The following is a 19,724-nucleotide window of genomic DNA, read 5'->3' as shown; positions in this document are numbered from 1 at the left end:
AACTGTAATTTGTAGCTGTACCTGAAGCCTCTTGGTTATACTTTGTCTCAAATTCTTTCCATAGATAGGGAAACACATAGCAATGCTCCTTTGGCAATTGGCATTGAAGTGGAATGGAGAACAAATATATATATGGTAATAGGAATTTCAGAAAGAATTTTTTCCCACACTTAGTAAAGGCTAGCTAGAACTCTGGTCCCTAGGTTGTAGAATTGAGAGAGGCGCAATAAAACAAAGTAGAAGTATCCTAGAGAGACAGAATGGATATTTAACTGTTCAAGAAGTTGAACAGAGTAAGGCAGACTAACCTTTTGGTTAAGGTGAGAAAACCTACTTTTTTACAGAAGGACATGCATGTTAGCTGCATTAGTCTGCTGTGGGATAGACTAATTCAGTGCTTTTTGTCTGCAGTACCACATACATGAATGATTGTATCAACAGTTTGAATGGAGATAAATACTTTTCAGTGTGCATTCCTGAAGCAATATAATGGAGAAAAATAATTTCACCTGGACCCAAATATACTTGGAGTGTTTAATAGGAACCTTGATTTTGAGATGTAATGCTTTCATTATTATAGTGACACTTTCTTTCAGTGATCTCAATACAGCATACATATTTTTCATTACTTTATCCTCACAATAACTCTCTGAATGTGTGGGTGTCTCAAAATCCTGGCTGTTTATGGGGTTGAATTTGGCTCTTCCAAATCCCAATCCCACTCTGGATTTTTCTACATGTTGTTAGACTACAGCTCCCAACACTTCTCACATTTGGTGGCTAGGGCTGATAAAGCATACTATCATTTGGAGGTGCACAACAAGTCCCGTTTTATCTACCAGTCTGATGAGACATCTTAAGAGTATATGTGCTGTAAAACTCAGGTTAATTTAAAAATGTAAAGATCTAGTTTCGACTGAAATTTGAAATTCAGCCTTATGTTCAGTCCCTTCCAACTGCAAAAGATATAAAGGTTTGAATCTAAACTACCATATTTACAGAAGACCAAATGAAACTTCAGCTATTAGATTAAAGGTCGAAATAATATAGAGCATTTTAAAACTATGTAGATATTAAAACATTTTTGAGTTCCCCATCTAGTATACAGGTCCCTAACATAGATATAGCAGTAAACTTTTATTTTCAGAGTTAATTTGTTAAGGATTTAATGCAAACCGATGACTAAACTAGTTGTATTTCTACACAGTTGACTACTACTAAATGATTGCCTACATATGGGGAAATGGGCATCCAACACTATCTTGTGCTAATTTGATCCTGCAGCCTGCTGTGTAGACCATTTGAGTCATATTTATATTATTAGCATAAAGGGAAATGATCAAATACCAAATAATTGGATTCAGCTAAGTACACGTTAATGGGTGAAAAGCAATTATCTGTTGCATTACAAAAAATTAAGGACAGCAATGAAAAAATGCACCAGAAGGCATCAATTGCAGTGAGGTTTACTTCTGAAAAGTTATTCAAGATTGGAATATGAAAACTTTTTGAGAAGAGCTAATGGGCTCAGATTGGTGGCAACAGTCCAAGACTCCAGAAAGATCATGTAGCAGGTGATGGGAAGAAAAGATCTCTGGAATCTCATACATGCATGGCATATGGTCTTTGCTGAGTTGTGCTCCCTTCCCTGGATTTCAAAGACAGTACACTTCCAGTCCACAGCAGGGAAAAAATAAGAGTCATTGTCATATTTTAGCATAATTCAACTTTGTTTTCTACCAGAGATTTTTTCACTACTTACAAGTTTTCACTGATCTGAGACACATGCCAAACCTTTTCTGTAGTAATAGGAGCATAGTAATGGACAGAAGAGCACATGAAAGCACTACTCCTACAGCTATTTTCAATAAATTTTACATCATAAAGGAGGCATAATCTCTGTAGGGTATGTTTTTTTTTTATTTTGGAGGCTTGTTTCAGATATAAAAAGTCAAAATTCTTACATCAGTCTTAAAAGAAAGCCATGCACAGTTCAAAATCTTTACAACTTAAATTGTAGTTTCGCTTCAATTATTTTGTACTTCTCAGAAGCATATTGGAGCAATTGTTTCCAAAATTATGAGACAATAGGCCTGGCTAATTTGTAATACGCATTCAGGATGATGTTTCTATTTTAATACTCTACAACCTGCATAAATGTTCTTGCAGTTTGTATGGCATGTTACCAATGAACAATCCACTGTAACAAGCTCCCACTAAATCACAACCTGTCTGGTAAGCATCTCATTGACCTTGCAAAACTTGCCATAAGTAATCCAAGGCATGCATTGCCATATGGAGTATGGTCCAAATCAAATTTTTATCCTCACACCCTGTGAAACCAGGTATAGGGTTCAAAGATCACTTATAGGAAACTTCGTTCTAAATTTTCATTTTGTAAGAATGCTTCTTGGATCCCCCTGTTTCACTGAAGAAACCCAAACCTCCTTTCCAGGGATATACAATTCTGTGCTTTAATGTTGGCAAAAGAGGTATTTGCTGTCACATTTGCTTGCTTCAAGATATGGGATTAGACAATGTTAATTTTGCTGGGTTCTCATCTCAATCAATGAAATGCAACAATGGTAGCCAACAGCACAGGGGACCTTTGTCATTCCAAATGTTGTAAGACAAATTTTTAAGTCAGTCTCAGTAAGGGTCTTCACCTTAAGTTGCATAGGCTGAAGAGATCTGTACACCAATATATTTAAAACTATGTGGCACAGCAGTCTGGAGTATTTATAAGCCATCGCCTTTGATTTGGGTTAGCATTGACAACTGTACATTTTTTTACATAACACATAATGATAGAAACCAAACTAATCATGCATTATCAATATGCAATTTCTATAAGCTTGGCTGGGTTTTATGTTCCAAAAACAAAACTTGAGATGAAATTAACAGTAGGAAACATAAACCCATTTGTTCTGTTTGTCATTATGAAAACCAAGAGATATTTCTCCTGTTACCATCATGTAGTCAGTGAATTACAACTGAATAATGTATAGGAGTGTGGGTTGAAGTGCCACCTCAAAATTAAAGAAAAAATGCATACATACCAAGAACCAGTCATTTCCACATCTGATCAGTTTAACATTTCACATTGATGGGTCTGCCATCGCTCTGCATTATTAACATTCTTTTGACTTCATCTATATACCATAATATGGAAAAGGCTTTTCAGACACAAAACTGATGATCACCTACTGCTGCAATTAGCTGTCTCGAGGCCAATAACACTTGTCAGATTTAACCTGTGGCAGAGGTTCAAGTCTTTTCTGTCAATTGTACTTGATCACTCTTGAAGGAATGACTGAAATGTTTCACTGGTGTTCCTTGTTCAAATACATTAATATGGCACAGGATTATTTCCACATTAGAGAGACAATATATGGCACCAATATTTTCTGTAATTTGTAACAGCAGATTTGTTGATTTACAGCAGCACTTTTACACAATGTGTTGAATGTAGTGTGTAGGACTGCCACCTTTTCCAGCTAGTGCTCTTATGCCTTAGACAGCTATGTTATAAGCAGAAACACTATAGGTGAAGATATAGTGACTTGAAAATATCCACTATTCAGATTTCTGTCTGTATGTAGCTACTAGAACACTAATGTCTTAGGTGGCAACAAAGTTGTGTAAGCAATAGTATTTACATTACATTACATTTACTTTCCACTTTACACTATACACTAGCTTGATTATTTACAGTGGGTTTATGTTACATACACAGAATGAGAAAAAACAATTTTCACAACAGAGGTAGGTTTTTTTTTTACCTCAACCACAGATCTGAATTTAGGGAAAGGTTAATGTTTTTAGAAGTTTCTGAATTCAAACTTGTATAGTGCAGAGAATTTACACATCTATGCTTTAGTTGCAGATGTTAAAAAGGACTGGAGCACATTCAAATTGGTACCCTACCCTTTTCTGGAATCTCAGGAAATATATTATCCCAATAATGATCAAATTCATATGACTGGATGCTTTCCAGTAGCAAATCAAAACCTGCTAGAATAGCTAAGAAAGCTAATGCTTTCACAAAAGAGAAGACAAGCAGGTTATGGGGCTGGCATGTTTCTATGCATACTTTTTATTGTGGCTACTTGACTAACTTTTAAGAAGGAGCAGGATTGGCAAAGGTAGACAAACTGGCACTGCTCTGGTTAGGAATTTTGTGTCAGAAGGAGGAAACTTGATATAGAAGGCACTTTTGTTGGTTTTCATTGCCTTTTAACTCCTTCATCTAGTTTTGCACTGAAATAGGCAAGAGTGTCTATACTACAGCGAAGTTCCCCCAAACTAACTTTATTTTTGGAAATTTAAAGGAAAAAAAAGTTAAGCCAAAATGCCAATTTACAAATTCACTCTTTAATTAGGTACTTAAATTATTTATGCTTTAAAAAACCCCATAAAGAGGGCCATTTAAGGCATCTTTTAAAAGTCCACATATGGCTTTGGTTTGCTGAAACATTAACACATCACTAAAAAAAGAAAAAAGTGTATGTCTGAACAGAAAGTGTTCAACACATTCAAGATTTCAATGACTATAAACAGGACACTAAACATCGGCCCTTGTGACAGTGAACAAAAGTTATTTCCAAGTTTATCTTACAGTAGAGGGCAGCCCAGATGTCTGTGCTGAAGTAACATAGAGAGAGCTGTTATCAGGATGAGAAGAGACTACAGAATTTCCATTGGTTGGTGAACACCCTAATTTCAGTTTTTCCAGGTATTCTGCATGTACAGGCTTGTGACACTGAAGGACCTTGATTGCATCCTCAACTTTAAACCATTCTCTTTTTCTTCCTATAAAAAGGAAGAAAACATTTCAAAAACTGGCTTGAAACTTGACATTTGTTCATCTCAAGAATCTTTACAGCAATTCCTTAACTTAGCTAGGTAGCCAAATGGAATGGAAACACCCCAAGAAAAATCCAAGAAACCTGCTGTTAATTTAAAAGCACACTTCTGCTCATCATACAGAATAGTGAAACGCTATGGCAATCCATTTTATTCATAAAATTTCCAAATTAGTCTTATGCTAAATAAGTATTCTGAGAAGGGGTTATAAATCAAGGTTCCTAATGATCACAACTGGTTGAGTGTTCAGTGTGAAAGATTAATGTTCAGTGTGAAAGTATTATGTGAAAATGAACACATAGGTTAGTATATTCACCTGTTTCTTACTTACCTAGTGGCTTCCCTTCTCTATCTGTGTGCTACACTTGTTAATTAAAACATTTAGTATTTTAATTACTAATAATCTTCTGTTACTACCCACTTCCTTTCAATGAGTTCAGGTTGGTAATTTAGAATGTGTTCAGAAGTGGATATGCCAGAGCAGAAAACTAGAAATACTTATTTTCAAACATATTTACAAATTCTATCAGAAGCACTGATATAATTAAAATACTCTTAGTTTTACTTTGAACATTTTAAAATACACTTCTAATTCAATATTATACTGCAAATTAGACACCAGCAGTATCTAAACTGTCCTAAAAATAGCACTGTTCTGATATTACATTCTTATACTTATCATATGCAGAGGAGAAACACACTTGCCTATATTCACCGAATCCTCCCAGTCTTCCAGGATTTCAGTCACTGTAAGTACATAAACATAAGTCCTATGCTTTCGGTCTTGATTCTGCTTCAGTGTGAAAAAAGGAGAAGCACAAAATATTTTAATTCACATTTGCAATGTAAGAGATTAAAATCATTTCCATCCAACAGTTCCATTATAAGACACTGCTTAGAGGGTTAGCATTCAGGTAGTACAAAAATGTCAAAATTCAATATTAAGGCATGATGATAAATCAGACAGATCTAGGCATATGGTTATGTACAGAATGCCTCCAATGTACTTGTTGAAATCTGAGGCAGGTATAAATTTTGTCCAGTGGCAGAGCCCTAGAGCTAAAAGCAGATACGCATCCATGTCCCCTGCTGCTGCTCTCCCAAAAGAGCTGTTCCCCCGCTCTTGTTAGAGAGCAGCCCTTACTGTTAACTCTTCATTACCTGCCCCCTCCACCCACAAACACCCTACTCTCAGCCTGCTACTCCTTGTGCCTTGGTAGGATAGAAAGATTGCATCAGGGATTTCTCCAGTCCCATTCACACACTACTGAGAGAAAGTGGAACAATATGGAATATGGCTATCGTTTTGATTGCCTACCGGAGCAAAGCAATTGTTCACAAGGCATAATGGGAAAATCACCCCTGCTATTATATAGGCAGTCTTCCTACCCTCCCAATATCTATACAAAGTAATAGCCAGGCTCCACATGTCCCTGCCTCTTTTTCATTCAACGGTTTGAGCAGGACTGCTTGAGGGAGAGGTGGCACATTGCTGTGCTCTTCATTTCCCCCTCCTTTCCCTTGTATGGCAGGGTTTGGGGAGCACAACAGTCAATCTGCAGAAGCCGTGGCTGGCAAGCTGCCCAGCAGCCTTGTCCTCTCATGACCAGCCTAACTTTGTCCCTGGCTTTGTCTTTCTGTCATGTTAAAAACAAGTCTCTGTTTTATCCGTCTGAGTCATGTGGTCTAATAGAACATGCTTTACCATACACAAACCAGACACTGTATTTGTACGCATACTATAATGAACCAGTTTTCTCACACCTATACATTTTCTGCATGGATATTACAACATTCTATAATATCCCAAGAAGCACAGTAAGGCATGCCCTTAATGTATTTATTTATTTACTTACTTACTTATATATCGCTGTTCTCAGCCCGAAGGCAACTCACGGCAGTTCACAACAATTAAGAACAGCAAAAATTCAATGCTACAGTGTAAAAAGCAGTTAACAACTGCTGGCTGTACTATAAGATACCCATCTCTCTCATCCTGTGTTAACATATAGGATAGCATTTTCACATCTAAGATTATGTTTCTCTAAACAGCTCACCTCAAATATGCCCAGCAATCTGCCTAGTTTTCCCTTCACTCCAGCCTGCAAGGAAAGGGACAATCAGATTTCTTCCCAACACAAACAACTCTTATGTCCATGCAATTCAATTATTACATTATAAAACTATATTACTCAGTATACATGATAATGGTTTCATTTTTTTCTTTGTGTCTTATCCCGATCCTCCACAATTTCAAGGCAAGCTAAAAGAAATAGGGAGTATGTATACACACACATTTTAATTCAAGCTTCTTCAAGATTTTTAGAAGCCTTGTGCTATTTAAAGAACTTTTATTTAGCAATCAAGGAACTAATCCAGAAATAGGTGGATTAGACTGGAATTTGCTATAGATTGGCAAAAGTTTCTTATGTTATCTATATGTTAACTATCTGACAATATTTAATTATTGTCAACAAATAATCCAGAAAATAGTTTAAATGGTGATTGCAAGTTCCCAACAGAATTAATCCAAATTAGTATATGCAAATTGAATTTATACAAGTGAAAATAGTTTTGCAAGTTTACAATATGAATCTTACAAAATCATTACAGTAAATCATGCAGGTTTATCACTAAAATACACTGTTAAGATATTGGAAAATAAAACCTCTGAATAACTATTCAATATCCACAAATCACCCAATATCTCCACAGAGCCATCTTTTTGAAAAATCATTATGTATTGCTTTCACACTTCTCAGACACAAGCCCAGTAGCTTAGCAAACCTTTGTATTATCTTAAAGAGGCCAACAAGGTTTAAGTGATAGCTAGAAATGAATCTACCTAGACCATCTACAAAGAAAAATAAAGTGCCATCTAAATTTAAGAGCCAGCAAACTTTCACTTGCAGCATTCATCAAGAATTTGCCTTGACAAAGCATTAGACAAAATCCAGAGAAAAATCAACTAGACTTTATTTCAAATGGAAATAAACCATTACTTCTTCATAGACTTCTCTGACAGCAGCGCCACCTGGTTCCTCTTCTGGTTCCATTCCTCCACCTGGAACAATCCACTGATCTGGATAGCGGCTGCTGCTTACTAGTAGCACCTGCAAAAGAAAAGTAGGATATTTACAAAAAAAGTAAGATTTTAAATCATGGGGGAATTGTGTTAGATCACCTTTTGCAAAATCACCACTGTATGAATTTTATTTGGAAAAGCAGATACATCCCACACTTCCATTGATTCAGCAGGTCTACTCTCACTGGAATTAAGAACTGGATTTAGGTCTCTTTGTTTAAGACAACAGATCTGGACTTGAAAGGCTATCAACTTCATTATGAATTACTCCTCTTGTTTTAATGTTATATAAGTTTGCATACACATTTTTATACGTCTCCAAGTCACAGTTAATCATCTTGTTTCAAGAATGCTATCCTAGGTAGCGCATTGTCACTTTACTGCAAAACTGCTGGCCTTACTATTACAAACCCAAACAGATCCCACCAAAAAAGCTGTTTGTCCAAAGCGTCTGAGATAGATAGATAGATATTTAGATATATATATGGAGAGAGAGATTGACTGCAACAGAGGACATGCGCATAATTAAAAAAAAATCCAATATATCTATATATACCATAGAAAAGAAGAAAGATCCCATTTGGTAGTGTGAATCAACTCCAATTTTAAAATCAATAACAGTATGAAAAGAATGTAATTCTCTATATCAAAGCAATCTTGAATAAAAAGATTAAGAACATTAAATAGGTGAAGAAATGTGTCAAATAATAATAAAGTATAACCCACTTCAGGATGGTTTACTCTTCCTTTCATTGTGATTGAAATATTTATTTTCTTGAGAAGTTTGAGTACTGAAGCAAGTTTGCGTTCCCTAACTGAAGAACATGTACATGTACATTTCAGATGCAAATCAGAAGTAATCTACTTGTAAATCTAAATGCTTCTAAAGCAGTGTACTTAAAGCTCATAAGTGTACACTTACACATATGATGCCTTAACTGCTTTTGCCTTGAATAAAATTACTTAGAACAGATTGCAGTTTTGATTCAGCATATTTTTGGGCCTTTGTAATATCATTTTGCCTTTATGGAGTCAATAATTCATAGCTTGAAAATATATTTTAAAGCAAACCATAGTTGTGCCATAAAGGACACTATTTTGCTGTGCTATTGTATATCATAAGATTTGAGCATCCATAGATTTTGTTATCCAGTGGCAGGTGGACTGTGTGTCTTGGAACCAAATTCCAAAAGATATAAAGAATGAAATTACCTTTCATTCAAATACATTCTCTTTACTAATGAAAATATAGGGGCTTATGCAGAAGTATATTTTCTATTAAAACTTGAGTAAAAGAAAACAGAAGATAAGAGATCAAAATAATAAATAGGCTATTTGGATTCTGTAGCTCAATGTTGGTTATTGTTTTACTTCCAGAATACCTTAATATCTAATCATCTTACTGTGGTTTAAAAGCAAGACAGGCAATAAATATTATTGAGGCAAATATTCATTTTTTGCACTTCTGCACCAACAAAAGCAATTCAGAGATGCAGAAGTGTTGTAGCCTCCCTTCTGAAATTGTGCTTCTGAAAAGACAAAGTGAGTATTAACCACTTCCCTTACATCATAATAACTCTATTTTTTTAAAAAAAAACTTTAGCTAAATATCCTAAAGTCAAGTTTGTTGAATATTCTTTAGCCACTGAACTTTTTTAGGGAGGAAATTCAGTGTGTTTTGTAGAATGTGAGTGACCACCAACAATTACAAACTAGATTATTCTTCTGTATAAAAACACTGAGCTTAGTGAAATTGTTCCAATCAGCATTTACATTGTCTAAGCCTGTGATCAGTGATCCCAGTTACTAGTACAGGGAGGAAGGGGTCATTGTTTTGCCTGCCTGGAGCTTAAATGCATGGCTTTGCACCATTACATAAGACTCAGAGTCATGACATATCAAAACATGACACTGTTTTGAATGACTGATCATAGTGTTATTGGAAAAAATACAGGCATTCATAATAGCATAAATTATTCCACACCTTAAATAAACTCAGTTTGATTTCATATCATCTAGAATAAAATTTCAAGGCGCAGGAAGGCAGACTACGGTGATTATTAGAAGCTAGATGTTTATCATGAACTTCTGTTTTTTTAAACAAACCATAGATTTGTCATATTGCTTAGATATTTTAAGTTTTTAGAACTGGATAATTTTCTCTGCCAAACACATCCCTGTCTTCCAATAGCATAGCTTTCCTCTGGATGACTGCCCTCCAGAAATGTTTGATCCAGTCATATACACAGCAATGCAATCAGTTACAACTGAGACTAAAAGATAATTACTAAATATTCTTTTATCATGTGCTCCAATAAACCACCTGTTTTATCAACCATTCATGCATCATAAGCCCTGAAGTGATCCTGTTTAGAATTCACTCCAGCCTTTAATTGATATTTGTATGCTAAAAGCTAGTAGATTTGTACTTAGATATGAAAATATTCCATATCCCAGCCAAGGAAAGGACACCCGGAAAAGCCATTCACTCTGCTTGGTTTCATGCCATCAATGCAACATATGTTATAGTTACCATATATTATAGTGAGAAAATAGAAAAATGATGAAGTCCAAACATAAGAGCATAGAACTGTATTCTCTTTTTGTATCTACATCACAATTCAAGATTATAGAGAAAAACATCTAGGGTTCTACCTAAAGCAGAATAACCACGAATAAAGATTGAATCTGAACTCTAGAAAAATATTCATGCTACAGACCACCTGCTTAATGGGCTTTAGCACATTTGAGAAGAGTATATACAGTAGGTCCACTGATTACACATGCTCATTTAACATGACCTCGTGTATATGCAAAGAACCTTGAGTATCACAGAATCACTCTGGAGAACTGAAAAAAAATACCTAGAAAAGTTTCCAGTGTGATTCTATGGTATGCTTCTGCTGGAAGCCCAAGACACTGTAAGAAAACTAAGGGTCAATATTATGTGAAAATCATACTATATTGAAGGGAACTAGAACAGATCAGTCAAGTAATATGTGTGCCTTGTTGTTGGTTGTTTATTCATTCAGTCTCCTCGGACTCTTCGTGACCTCATGGACCAGCCCACGCCAGAGCTCCCTGTCGGCCATCATCACCCCCAGTTCCTTCAGAGTCAAGCCAGTCACTTCAAGGATACCATCCATTCATCTTGCCCTTGGCTGGCCCCTCTTTCTTTTTCCTTCCATTTTCCCCAGCATCACTGTCTTCTCCAAGCTTTCCTGTCTTCTCATGATGTGGTCAAAGTACTTCGTCTTTGCCTCTAATATCCTTCTCTCCAGTGAGCAGTCGGGCTTTATTTCCTGAAGTATGGATTGGTTGGATCTTCTCGCGGTCCAAGGCACTCTCAGAATTTTCCTCCAACACCACAGTTCAAAAGCATCTGTCTTCCTTCACTCGGCCTTCCTTATGGTCCAGCTCTCACATCCATGTTACTAGGGTGAAATATGTGAGCCTATTGTATTGCTAATGTTATATGGGAAATGCTTGAAAGCAGAACATTTTACCAATTTCATTACAATTTGTAATTAATAAAATTCAAGTTTTGTGATCAATGTTTTCTAAAATAGAGCAGCTACCATTCAACCCTGGCCCTATTTTTGTAGCTGTGAACCCCTTATCCCATTCCCACTAGAAATTTTGCTGCTACAAAATCTACCAGTACAATACTAAAAAGAGATGCTTAAAAGGCTAACTTCATGTAAACATTGATAAATTATCTATTTTAATTTTTAAAAAATCATTGGGAAGTTTTATGAAAGATTGGGAACAATTACCTTTTTGCAGGGAAGAGGTGAGAAGGGTTTATGGATTAGTTTAGATCAAGAAACAAAAGTGTCAAATTAGCATGAATATGAGAGAAGGAGGATTTAGTATCATATACCATCGGTAGGAAAGCTGGAAATCAACTTTTCATTTATATTTTTTATCTATTCTTGTTTTAAATTGATTCCTTTTAAAATTTATTTGCTGTTGGTAGAGAGTGATTTTTAATTAACTATATGTAAATTTTACTTAAGCAAATAAAACCTTTAAAAAAGTGTAGTCTATTTTTGGCCCATAAATTTTGGTGACAGAATTGGCAATGGTGCAGGGTTCTACAGGGTTGAAAGCTTGCAAGAAAAATATTCCTCAGTCAAAAGAACTGACCAGTCAGGATCTCTCTACTTACTAGTAGCTGGGACTTTTTTTTTTTAAAAGAGCTATCTGAATTCTGTCAGAGTTGCCAGTTCCCTTCTTCATGACTGGGAACAGTTTTATGTTGGCTAGCCCTGTCGAGACTAATTAAAAGTTACAACCAATCTCTACCAACTGTCTATTGGTAATAGTTTATATACTATGAATTTTCACATAGCAAACCAAGATACAGCACTAACAGGCACTTGTCTTTTTTAACAGAACATTTTATTTCACATTTTAAGCATCTGCAATTTCTTTGATCTCATTATGTCCATTCGGAACTATTTTGTAAGAATGTGAAGTTATATTCAAAGTAAGTATAAGAGCTGCATGAATTTATTGAACAACACTTTCTTAACATTCAATCTACTTTTGAGAAAGGGAGAAGAATGGTCCTTTTAAGGAGAAAAATGCTTTGGTTGTTCCAGGATAATATCATGAGACTCAAGCAACTATTTGCTCCTATTCCTGAAAATATGACGAATTTTTCCATCATCATCAGATCTGCTAAGTCTTTTAAACAAACACATAAAGTAAGTCAGTTCATAACAAAGGATAATCATTATCCATTATGTTTTTAGGAAGCAGTGGACCTGCCAAGTTACTCAGAAACATTATGGACAGTTAGTTAGTTGCACAATTAATAAGGTAGTTATTTTCCCAACATTGTTAAAGTATGCTATTTAACCAAGGATAGTAGTTAAGATACGCAGTATCTTTACAGAATGACTAGAGCTCCCTCTACAGCCTCCATATTATGTGAGGAGCTGACAGAAACATCATAGAACTGAATACTAGCAAAATGATTAAGGTATGCTACAAGGCTACAGTAACCCACCTAAGTGCTCAAAGAGCACTTTCTGATTTTGAAAGGTAAGCAGTCAGTCCTAGTTAGTACTTCAATGAGGAACTATAAACTAATATAAGGTGCGATTTCAGAGGAAGGAACTGGCAAAACCATCTCTGAGTATTCCTTGCCAAAGAATATGCTAGGAAATTCATGAATTCTCTATAAGTCAACAGGTGACTTCAAGGCACATACAAATGCTAGACTACGGTAATATTTTGGTTCTCTTTCACAAAACCTTGGTTTTTCCAGTGACATTTGTAGTAGCTCATAAATTATCAATGTGAGAATGTTGAGGACATGATTTTCACAATTCATATTCTGCTTGCAGGCTGACTTAAACATGTGATTTTTCATTTGGAATGTACATTCTTCCTGAATATGAATACAAACAAACACTGGTTTGCAACAAAATCTTCATGAAGCCTTGAAGAATACCTCCATCTCTCTATGCAAAATACATCTGTTTTGCACTGTATCTTCTTATGATTAAAAAGGTTTCCATTCACCTCTTCATATACACATGAAAAAGTCAAGTAAAAATTTCAGCTGAAATCCTTTGAATACTTATTTGATACTATAAGGGAACATGTTTCAAACCGAACAATTGTAGTATTAGGCTCTCAATTACCCAGGGCTTTCTGGAAGCAAAGGACAAAGGCAAACCAGCATTTCTCCATAATATCAGCATTCAGGTCCTTGGTTGACACAATCTGAAACATTTAATTTTTTTTATAAATGTATAATTATAGAAGTCAGCTAGCTGAAGGAATAAATAGAAAACATAACCATGTGGGTTCAGTGCAGTGATTTTGGCAAGATGGAAGATAAAATCCTCATGATTTCTACTAAGTAATCATAGTATGCATTCAAGTAGCCTACTAACATATGGCAACTCTTTGAATTTCATAGGTTTTCTTAGATAATTAACACTCAAGAGGTGGTTTGCCAATCTTCCCCACCATTTCTGAGTCTAAAGCAGCACAGTCAAAATGCAGTCCTCCCAGAATTCCTCCCCACTGGTTCACAATCTCTGAGGATGCCTACCATAGATGCAGGCGAAATGTCAGGAGAGAATGATTCTGGAACATGGCCATACAACTCGAAAAACTTACAACAACCCAGTGATTCCGGCCATGAAAGCCTTCAACAATACAATTAGACTTATATTTCATCATCATATAGTTCACAACAATCCCAGCTCTAAAAGTAAGTGTCCAGTGATACAAGCAGGGCTACCATTTATGATACATTATCTCAGCAGTTGGCTTTCCACCACCATCCTCGTTCAATGTGTACTTTGCTGTACAAAAGAATCTTAAGGATTAAATGGAGTTTTAATTTTTTAATGGAATAAACACTTGTGGGTTTAAATTTTGTTATATACAGCCCGCATCCCCAAATATCCCAATGTTAAATAATATAAATATAATTCTAAAATTGTATACAGCAACTGGAGATTGAAAATAATGCTTTAATACATTCCTTATCAACTGGCCACTTTGAAAACGAAACTTTCAATTTACAGTGAGAACACCAGCGTGTGAAACTAAGGGGGAAGCCTTGTTTTACTAAGAGGCACTATGGTGGTGCCAACACAACCAAACAATGCTGACACGCCGTACTATTGGCAAGAGAAGAGTTACTTGAGTCTTCAGCAAAAGGTACAGTATTCTGCTTGCAGTCAGTGAGGCATCATTTACCCCAATTATGAGTTTTAACTGTTCTGTGTACCTGAGCAACATACCTCTTGGTATCATATGGATAGAGCTATCTGTCTTACAATACTTTCAGCAATAAGATCCCACTATATTGGCATACTATAAAATTGGATCATGGAACATGGAGAATTTTTGCCAAAAGATGCAAAAACCAAATCTGTTTTTGGCAGAACTGTTTGCATTGTGTGACAGTACCATCATGTACTAGTCTTGGCAAAGATGAAGATATGATGCTGCAGAAACAGCATTCATAGGGCTTTCCCCTACAAATTTAAAGCATTTCTAAAAAGAAACCTGAACTTGCTATTCCTTAGACATCTTACAACAAAGATGTTTGATTACGTGGAAAAGCAAAAACCAGTAACATTCTAACATTCTAACAGTTGAAAGTACAGTTTTCAGACAAATAAAACTATTAAAATAAACTATATAGGTTTAAAAATTCTACCTCCCTGCACTTTTTTTTGGAATACAGCTAGACCGCTATCTCATGTTCTTCAAATAACAGAAAACTAAATTTACTGCCTAGAACACAACCATATTTACACAAGACCACTCCCAAATGAGTTTGCATATTACTGCATCCTTCTATCATACTGTCTGTATTTTTGAAGCTTAAACTTAGAGAGCAGCAACACTCTTAAAAAGTAGGAGCAGCATACTGAAGTAGGTACTACAAATTTCAGTAGAGGTCAACACATTCCCCCAAAGTGTAGGGAGTGCTGAATATTTATAAGACTCATGGATAATGAACACGCAAAGACCATAACATTGTAACAAAACTCCCTAAAGAAGGTAGCACAAAACGTAGGTTTCCATGATAGTGGAATTGATAGCATGTATCTATTATATAGCATTTTACTTTACAGTTGAGTCTTGCTTATCCAACATAAATGGCCCAGCAGAACGTTGGATAAACAAAATGTTGGATAATAAGGAGGGATTAAGGAAAAGCCTATTAAACTTCAAATTACTTATGATTTTACAAATTAAGCACCAAAACATCATGTTTTACAACAAATGGTCAGAAAAAGCAATTCAATACACTGTAATATTATGTAGTAATTACTATATTTATGAATTTAGCACCAAAACATCACAATGTATTGAAACAGCTGTGGATCCGGGCAGGAGGTAGACTGTGTTGGATAATACAGAATGTTAGATGAGCAAACATTGGATAAGTGAGACTACTGTATTTAAAAAAAGAAACCACTGTACGAAAATGTCTAAAAACACTCTAGAAAAGGCCCATGGTATCTGTTGAGGTTTGGTTCCAGGACCCTCATGGATACCAACATTAGAGGATCCTCAAGTCCCTTTATATACAGTGATATAATAAAATGCTGACCCTTATGTAAAATGGTAAAATCGGGCTTTGCTTTTTGGAGGGAGAGGTTGCTGAAATTTTCAAGGCTTGGTGGAATTCATGGATACGGAAGACCAACTGAACTTTTACATGTCCTTTATATTACGAGCAATTTTGTGGTTGACATCTGTTACCACATCATATAGTGTATACCCAGTGACTTTTCAAAGCCACTTCCACTACTTTTGCTTCAGTGGGATGGTAATTTACCAGCAGCTCCCTATCAAATGTGGCAGATTTACTGGATCTGAATACAGGAGGGGGAAAAAAAAGAATGGGGCAAAAGCAGACTACTCTTGCATAAATAGAAGCCAGTGCCGCCTACCTGTCTGCTGTGCCAATTGGGCGAGGGGAGGGGGAGAAAGATGCTGGCTCTGAAAATGGTGTCACAAAAGCAACTTGATCTGCCCTCTCACTGAAAAGGTCATTGAACTCAGGCCATGCTGTTTTCAGAGACAGCCAGATCTTTCCGGCTAAGGTACAAGTCTGTATGTGAAGGATGCACTGTGCTCTGCACACTTTCATTTCAGTTTAAACAAGTAGACATTTACAGACTAGCGGGCTGGCTTTTTTACAGTAGCTCTTTCATATATTACACCCTGATCTTCTCTGTTATTGCTCTATGTTGCAACTAAACCAAGCTGGAGGGAGACCTTGCTTGGCAGGATGCCCTTGTTGGCAATGCCTCACCACTCGAGAGGCTGAGACCCCTCAAAGACCCTCCCAGGCCTATCTCAGAAGAGGTGAATTTTCTATAGGTTGAATATGAATGAATGAATTGCCATAGACCTTGACATCAAATAATATGCAACCTGTAAAATTACAATAAACACTTTCCAATATAAACATTAAAACATATTCCATATAGCAGTGACATGGTAATAATAACAATGTCTGATTTCTATCATCCTAAACTATCTCAATTTCTAGCTTCTGCTGTGGACTTTACTAATTTGGGCTGCAACTGCAAATGTGGCAACCCTTAATGTTATGTTTTTGGAATAATCTGCTAAAAAGTCACAGATAACTGCTGACTCTTGCCATGCTTCCCTTTCTTCCAAAAGGGCTCCCAGAAGATTGTTTCTAGGGTCATTATACAAAGGGCAATGTAACATATAGTGTATTCCCAATGATTTTGTATTTGTGGGTCAGGGGAAAGAGGGGATTTAATACACTACCTGTTACATATAGGTTGCGTATCCTTATCCAAAATGCTTGGGACCAGGAGTGTTTGGGATTTCTGATTTTGGGATATTTGCATAATATCATACTGAAATATCTTGGGAGATGGGAGCCAGGTCTAAACACAAAATCCGTACATCTTGTACATTATAGGTAAATCTGGAATGCTCTACCTTGGGGAGTGGTGGAATCTCCTTCCCTGGACTTTTAAAATCAGAGCCTGGATAGGGTTGCTTCGAGTTTTCCAGGCTGTATGGCCATGTTCCAGGAGCATTCTCTCCTGGCATTTCACCCACATCTATGACAGGCATCTGCAGGGGTCAATGGGTCTGTTGGAAACTAAGCAACTGGGGTTTATATATCTCTGGAATGCCCCGGCTCGGAGAAAGAACTCTTTCTCTCCTCGAGGCAAGTGGGACTGGTGCAAATGGCCACCTTGATTAGCATTTAATGGCCTTGCAGCTTTAAAACCTGGCTGGTTGTGGCCTGGGGGGGGGGGGATTCCAAATGGTCACCTGGGTTACCATCTGTTGGGGTGCAGATTTCTGCCTGGGAGAATAGTGTTGGAGTGGATGGCCCTGGGTGGGGGCTGTCTTCCAACTTTACAATTTGAGGTAATTATATGCAGTATTTTATGTATAAAAAAATGTTTGTGCACACTGAACCATACAGGCACAATCACAAGGGTTGGCCAGTCTGGCCCCATTCCGCCCAATACAAGCACTCTCAACAGATGGCCATCCAACCTGTGCTTAAAAACCTCCAGTGAAAGAGTCTCCAAGGGAGTTGGCAAGTCTAGCCCCATTCTGCCAGGCAGGAACACCCAATGCAAGCACTCTCAACAGATGGCCATCCAGCCTCTGCTTAAAAACCTCCAGTGAAGGAGTCTCCAAGGGGGTCGGCCAGTCTAGCCCCATTATACCAGGTAGAAATACCCAAAACACGAACTCCCAACAGTTAGCCATCCAACCTCTGCTTAAAAACCTCCAGTAAAAGAGCCTCCAAGGGTGTCGGCCAGTCTGGCCCCATTCTGCCAGGCAGGAACACCCAATGCAAGCACTCTCAACAGATGGCCATCCAGCCTCTGCTTAAAAACCTCCAGTGAAGGAGTCTCCAAGGGGGTCGGCCAGTCTAGCCCCATTATACCAGGTAGAAATACCCAAAACACGAACTCCCAACAGTTGGCCATCCAACCTCTGCTTATAAACCTCCAGTAAAAGAGCCTCCAAGGGGGTCAGCCAGTCTGGCCCCATTTTTCCAGGCAGGAACACCCAATATAAGCACTCTCAACAGATGGCCATCCAGCCTCTGCTTAAAAACTTCAAGGGAAGCATATTCCACATCTGAAGAGGCTTTTACCATCAGGAAGTTCTTCCTAAGGTTTAGGTGGAATATCTTTTTCTGCCATTTGAATCCATCACACTGTAGACGAGGCCTGGGCAAACCTGGGCCTTCCAGGTGTTTTGGACCCCAACTCCCACCATTCCTAACAGCCTCAGGTCCCTTCCTTTTCCCCCTCAGCCGCTTAAGCGGCTGAGGGGGGAAAGGAAAGGGCCTGAGGCTGTTAGGAATGGTGGGAGTTGGAGTCCAAAACACCTGGAAGGCTCAAGTCTGCCCAGGCCTGCTGTAGTGCCTTGAAATCCCGTTTGGCCGCCGGGAAGTCCACCTCCGGCCTTCCCCCTCGGGACCCACCTCGTCCTCCCTCTCGCTGCGGAAGCAGAGGCACGCCGCCCTCTTCTTGAAGCCCTCCCGGTCGTAGGTCCGAGTCTGGTTGGGCTTAAACTTCATCATAGAGGCGAGGCAAGGCCACCGCCGCCGCCAAGCACTCCGGTGACGGCGGCGACGGAAGCCCCCGAGGCTCAAAAGAGGCGAGAGGACGAAGAGCCCCTCAGTCAGCCAGTCCGCCGCCGAAGACAATGAAAGGCCTCTCGGCGGCGCTAACCGCGAAAGCGCTGCTGCTGCTTCTTCTTCTGCCGCGGCCGCCCATGAGCCCGCCTCGCCATGGAGGCCCGAAGCGCTCCGCTCCCTCCACCGGCGACCAAGCCTCCTCTCCCTCGGGTCTCTGAGGAAGCGCTGCTGCTGCTGCTGCTCCTCCTGCGGCCCCCCTCACCCACTATTTAACCGTAACGTACATTCCTCCGCCCGCCCGCAGCGTCCCGGCCTCCCTGAGGAACTGCGCAGGCGCCGACTCCGCCCCCTTCGGGGCGGGGCCAGACAGAAGGGCCGGGGCCTGGGAGGAAAGAAGGAAATGATCGAGACAGGGGGGCGGGGCCAGTCGGCGCGCGGCCCTGAGGCCTTCCCTTGTACACACTCATATCAGACAGTTTCTGAATCTGCTTAGGACGGGATTGCATGGCAGTGCAGACTCATATAGTTCCAGTTCCAAGCAGATATAATCTGGGTTCAGAAAGTGTAGATCAGGCAGGGGCAAGCTTGGGCGTTTTGGAATTCAACTCTCACAATTCCTAAAAGTCC

The 19,724-nt window shown here is 38.3% G+C and overlaps 1 protein-coding gene across 2 annotated transcripts; it reads right to left on the bottom strand.

Moving 5' to 3' along the window:
* Positions 1-1,450: 1,450 nt before the first annotated feature.
* Positions 1,451-19,436, bottom strand: NUDT4 (nudix hydrolase 4). Of its 2 annotated transcripts, none has more exons than XM_067469127.1 (5): positions 18,942-19,436; positions 7,869-7,979; positions 6,924-6,968; positions 5,568-5,659; positions 1,451-4,808 (listed from the first exon to the last, which is right to left on the bottom strand). In XM_067469127.1, the coding sequence occupies exons 1-5, from the start codon at positions 19,038-19,040 to the stop codon at positions 4,610-4,612; spliced, it is 546 nt and encodes a 181-aa protein (XP_067325228.1). In that variant the 5' UTR covers positions 19,041-19,436; the 3' UTR covers positions 1,451-4,609. The 2 variants fall into 2 exon arrangements, with proteins under 2 accessions (XP_067325228.1, XP_067325229.1); XM_067469128.1 differs by having other exon boundaries at positions 5,568-5,656.
* Positions 19,437-19,724: the final 288 nt, after the last annotated feature.

The sequence above is a fragment of the Anolis sagrei genome, chromosome 5, assembly GCF_037176765.1.
Source record: "Anolis sagrei isolate rAnoSag1 chromosome 5, rAnoSag1.mat, whole genome shotgun sequence".
Taxonomy (NCBI): Eukaryota; Metazoa; Chordata; class Lepidosauria; order Squamata; family Dactyloidae; genus Anolis; species Anolis sagrei.
The sequence above is the reverse complement of the archived record's forward strand: the minus strand, read 5'-3'. Positions and strand labels throughout refer to the sequence as shown.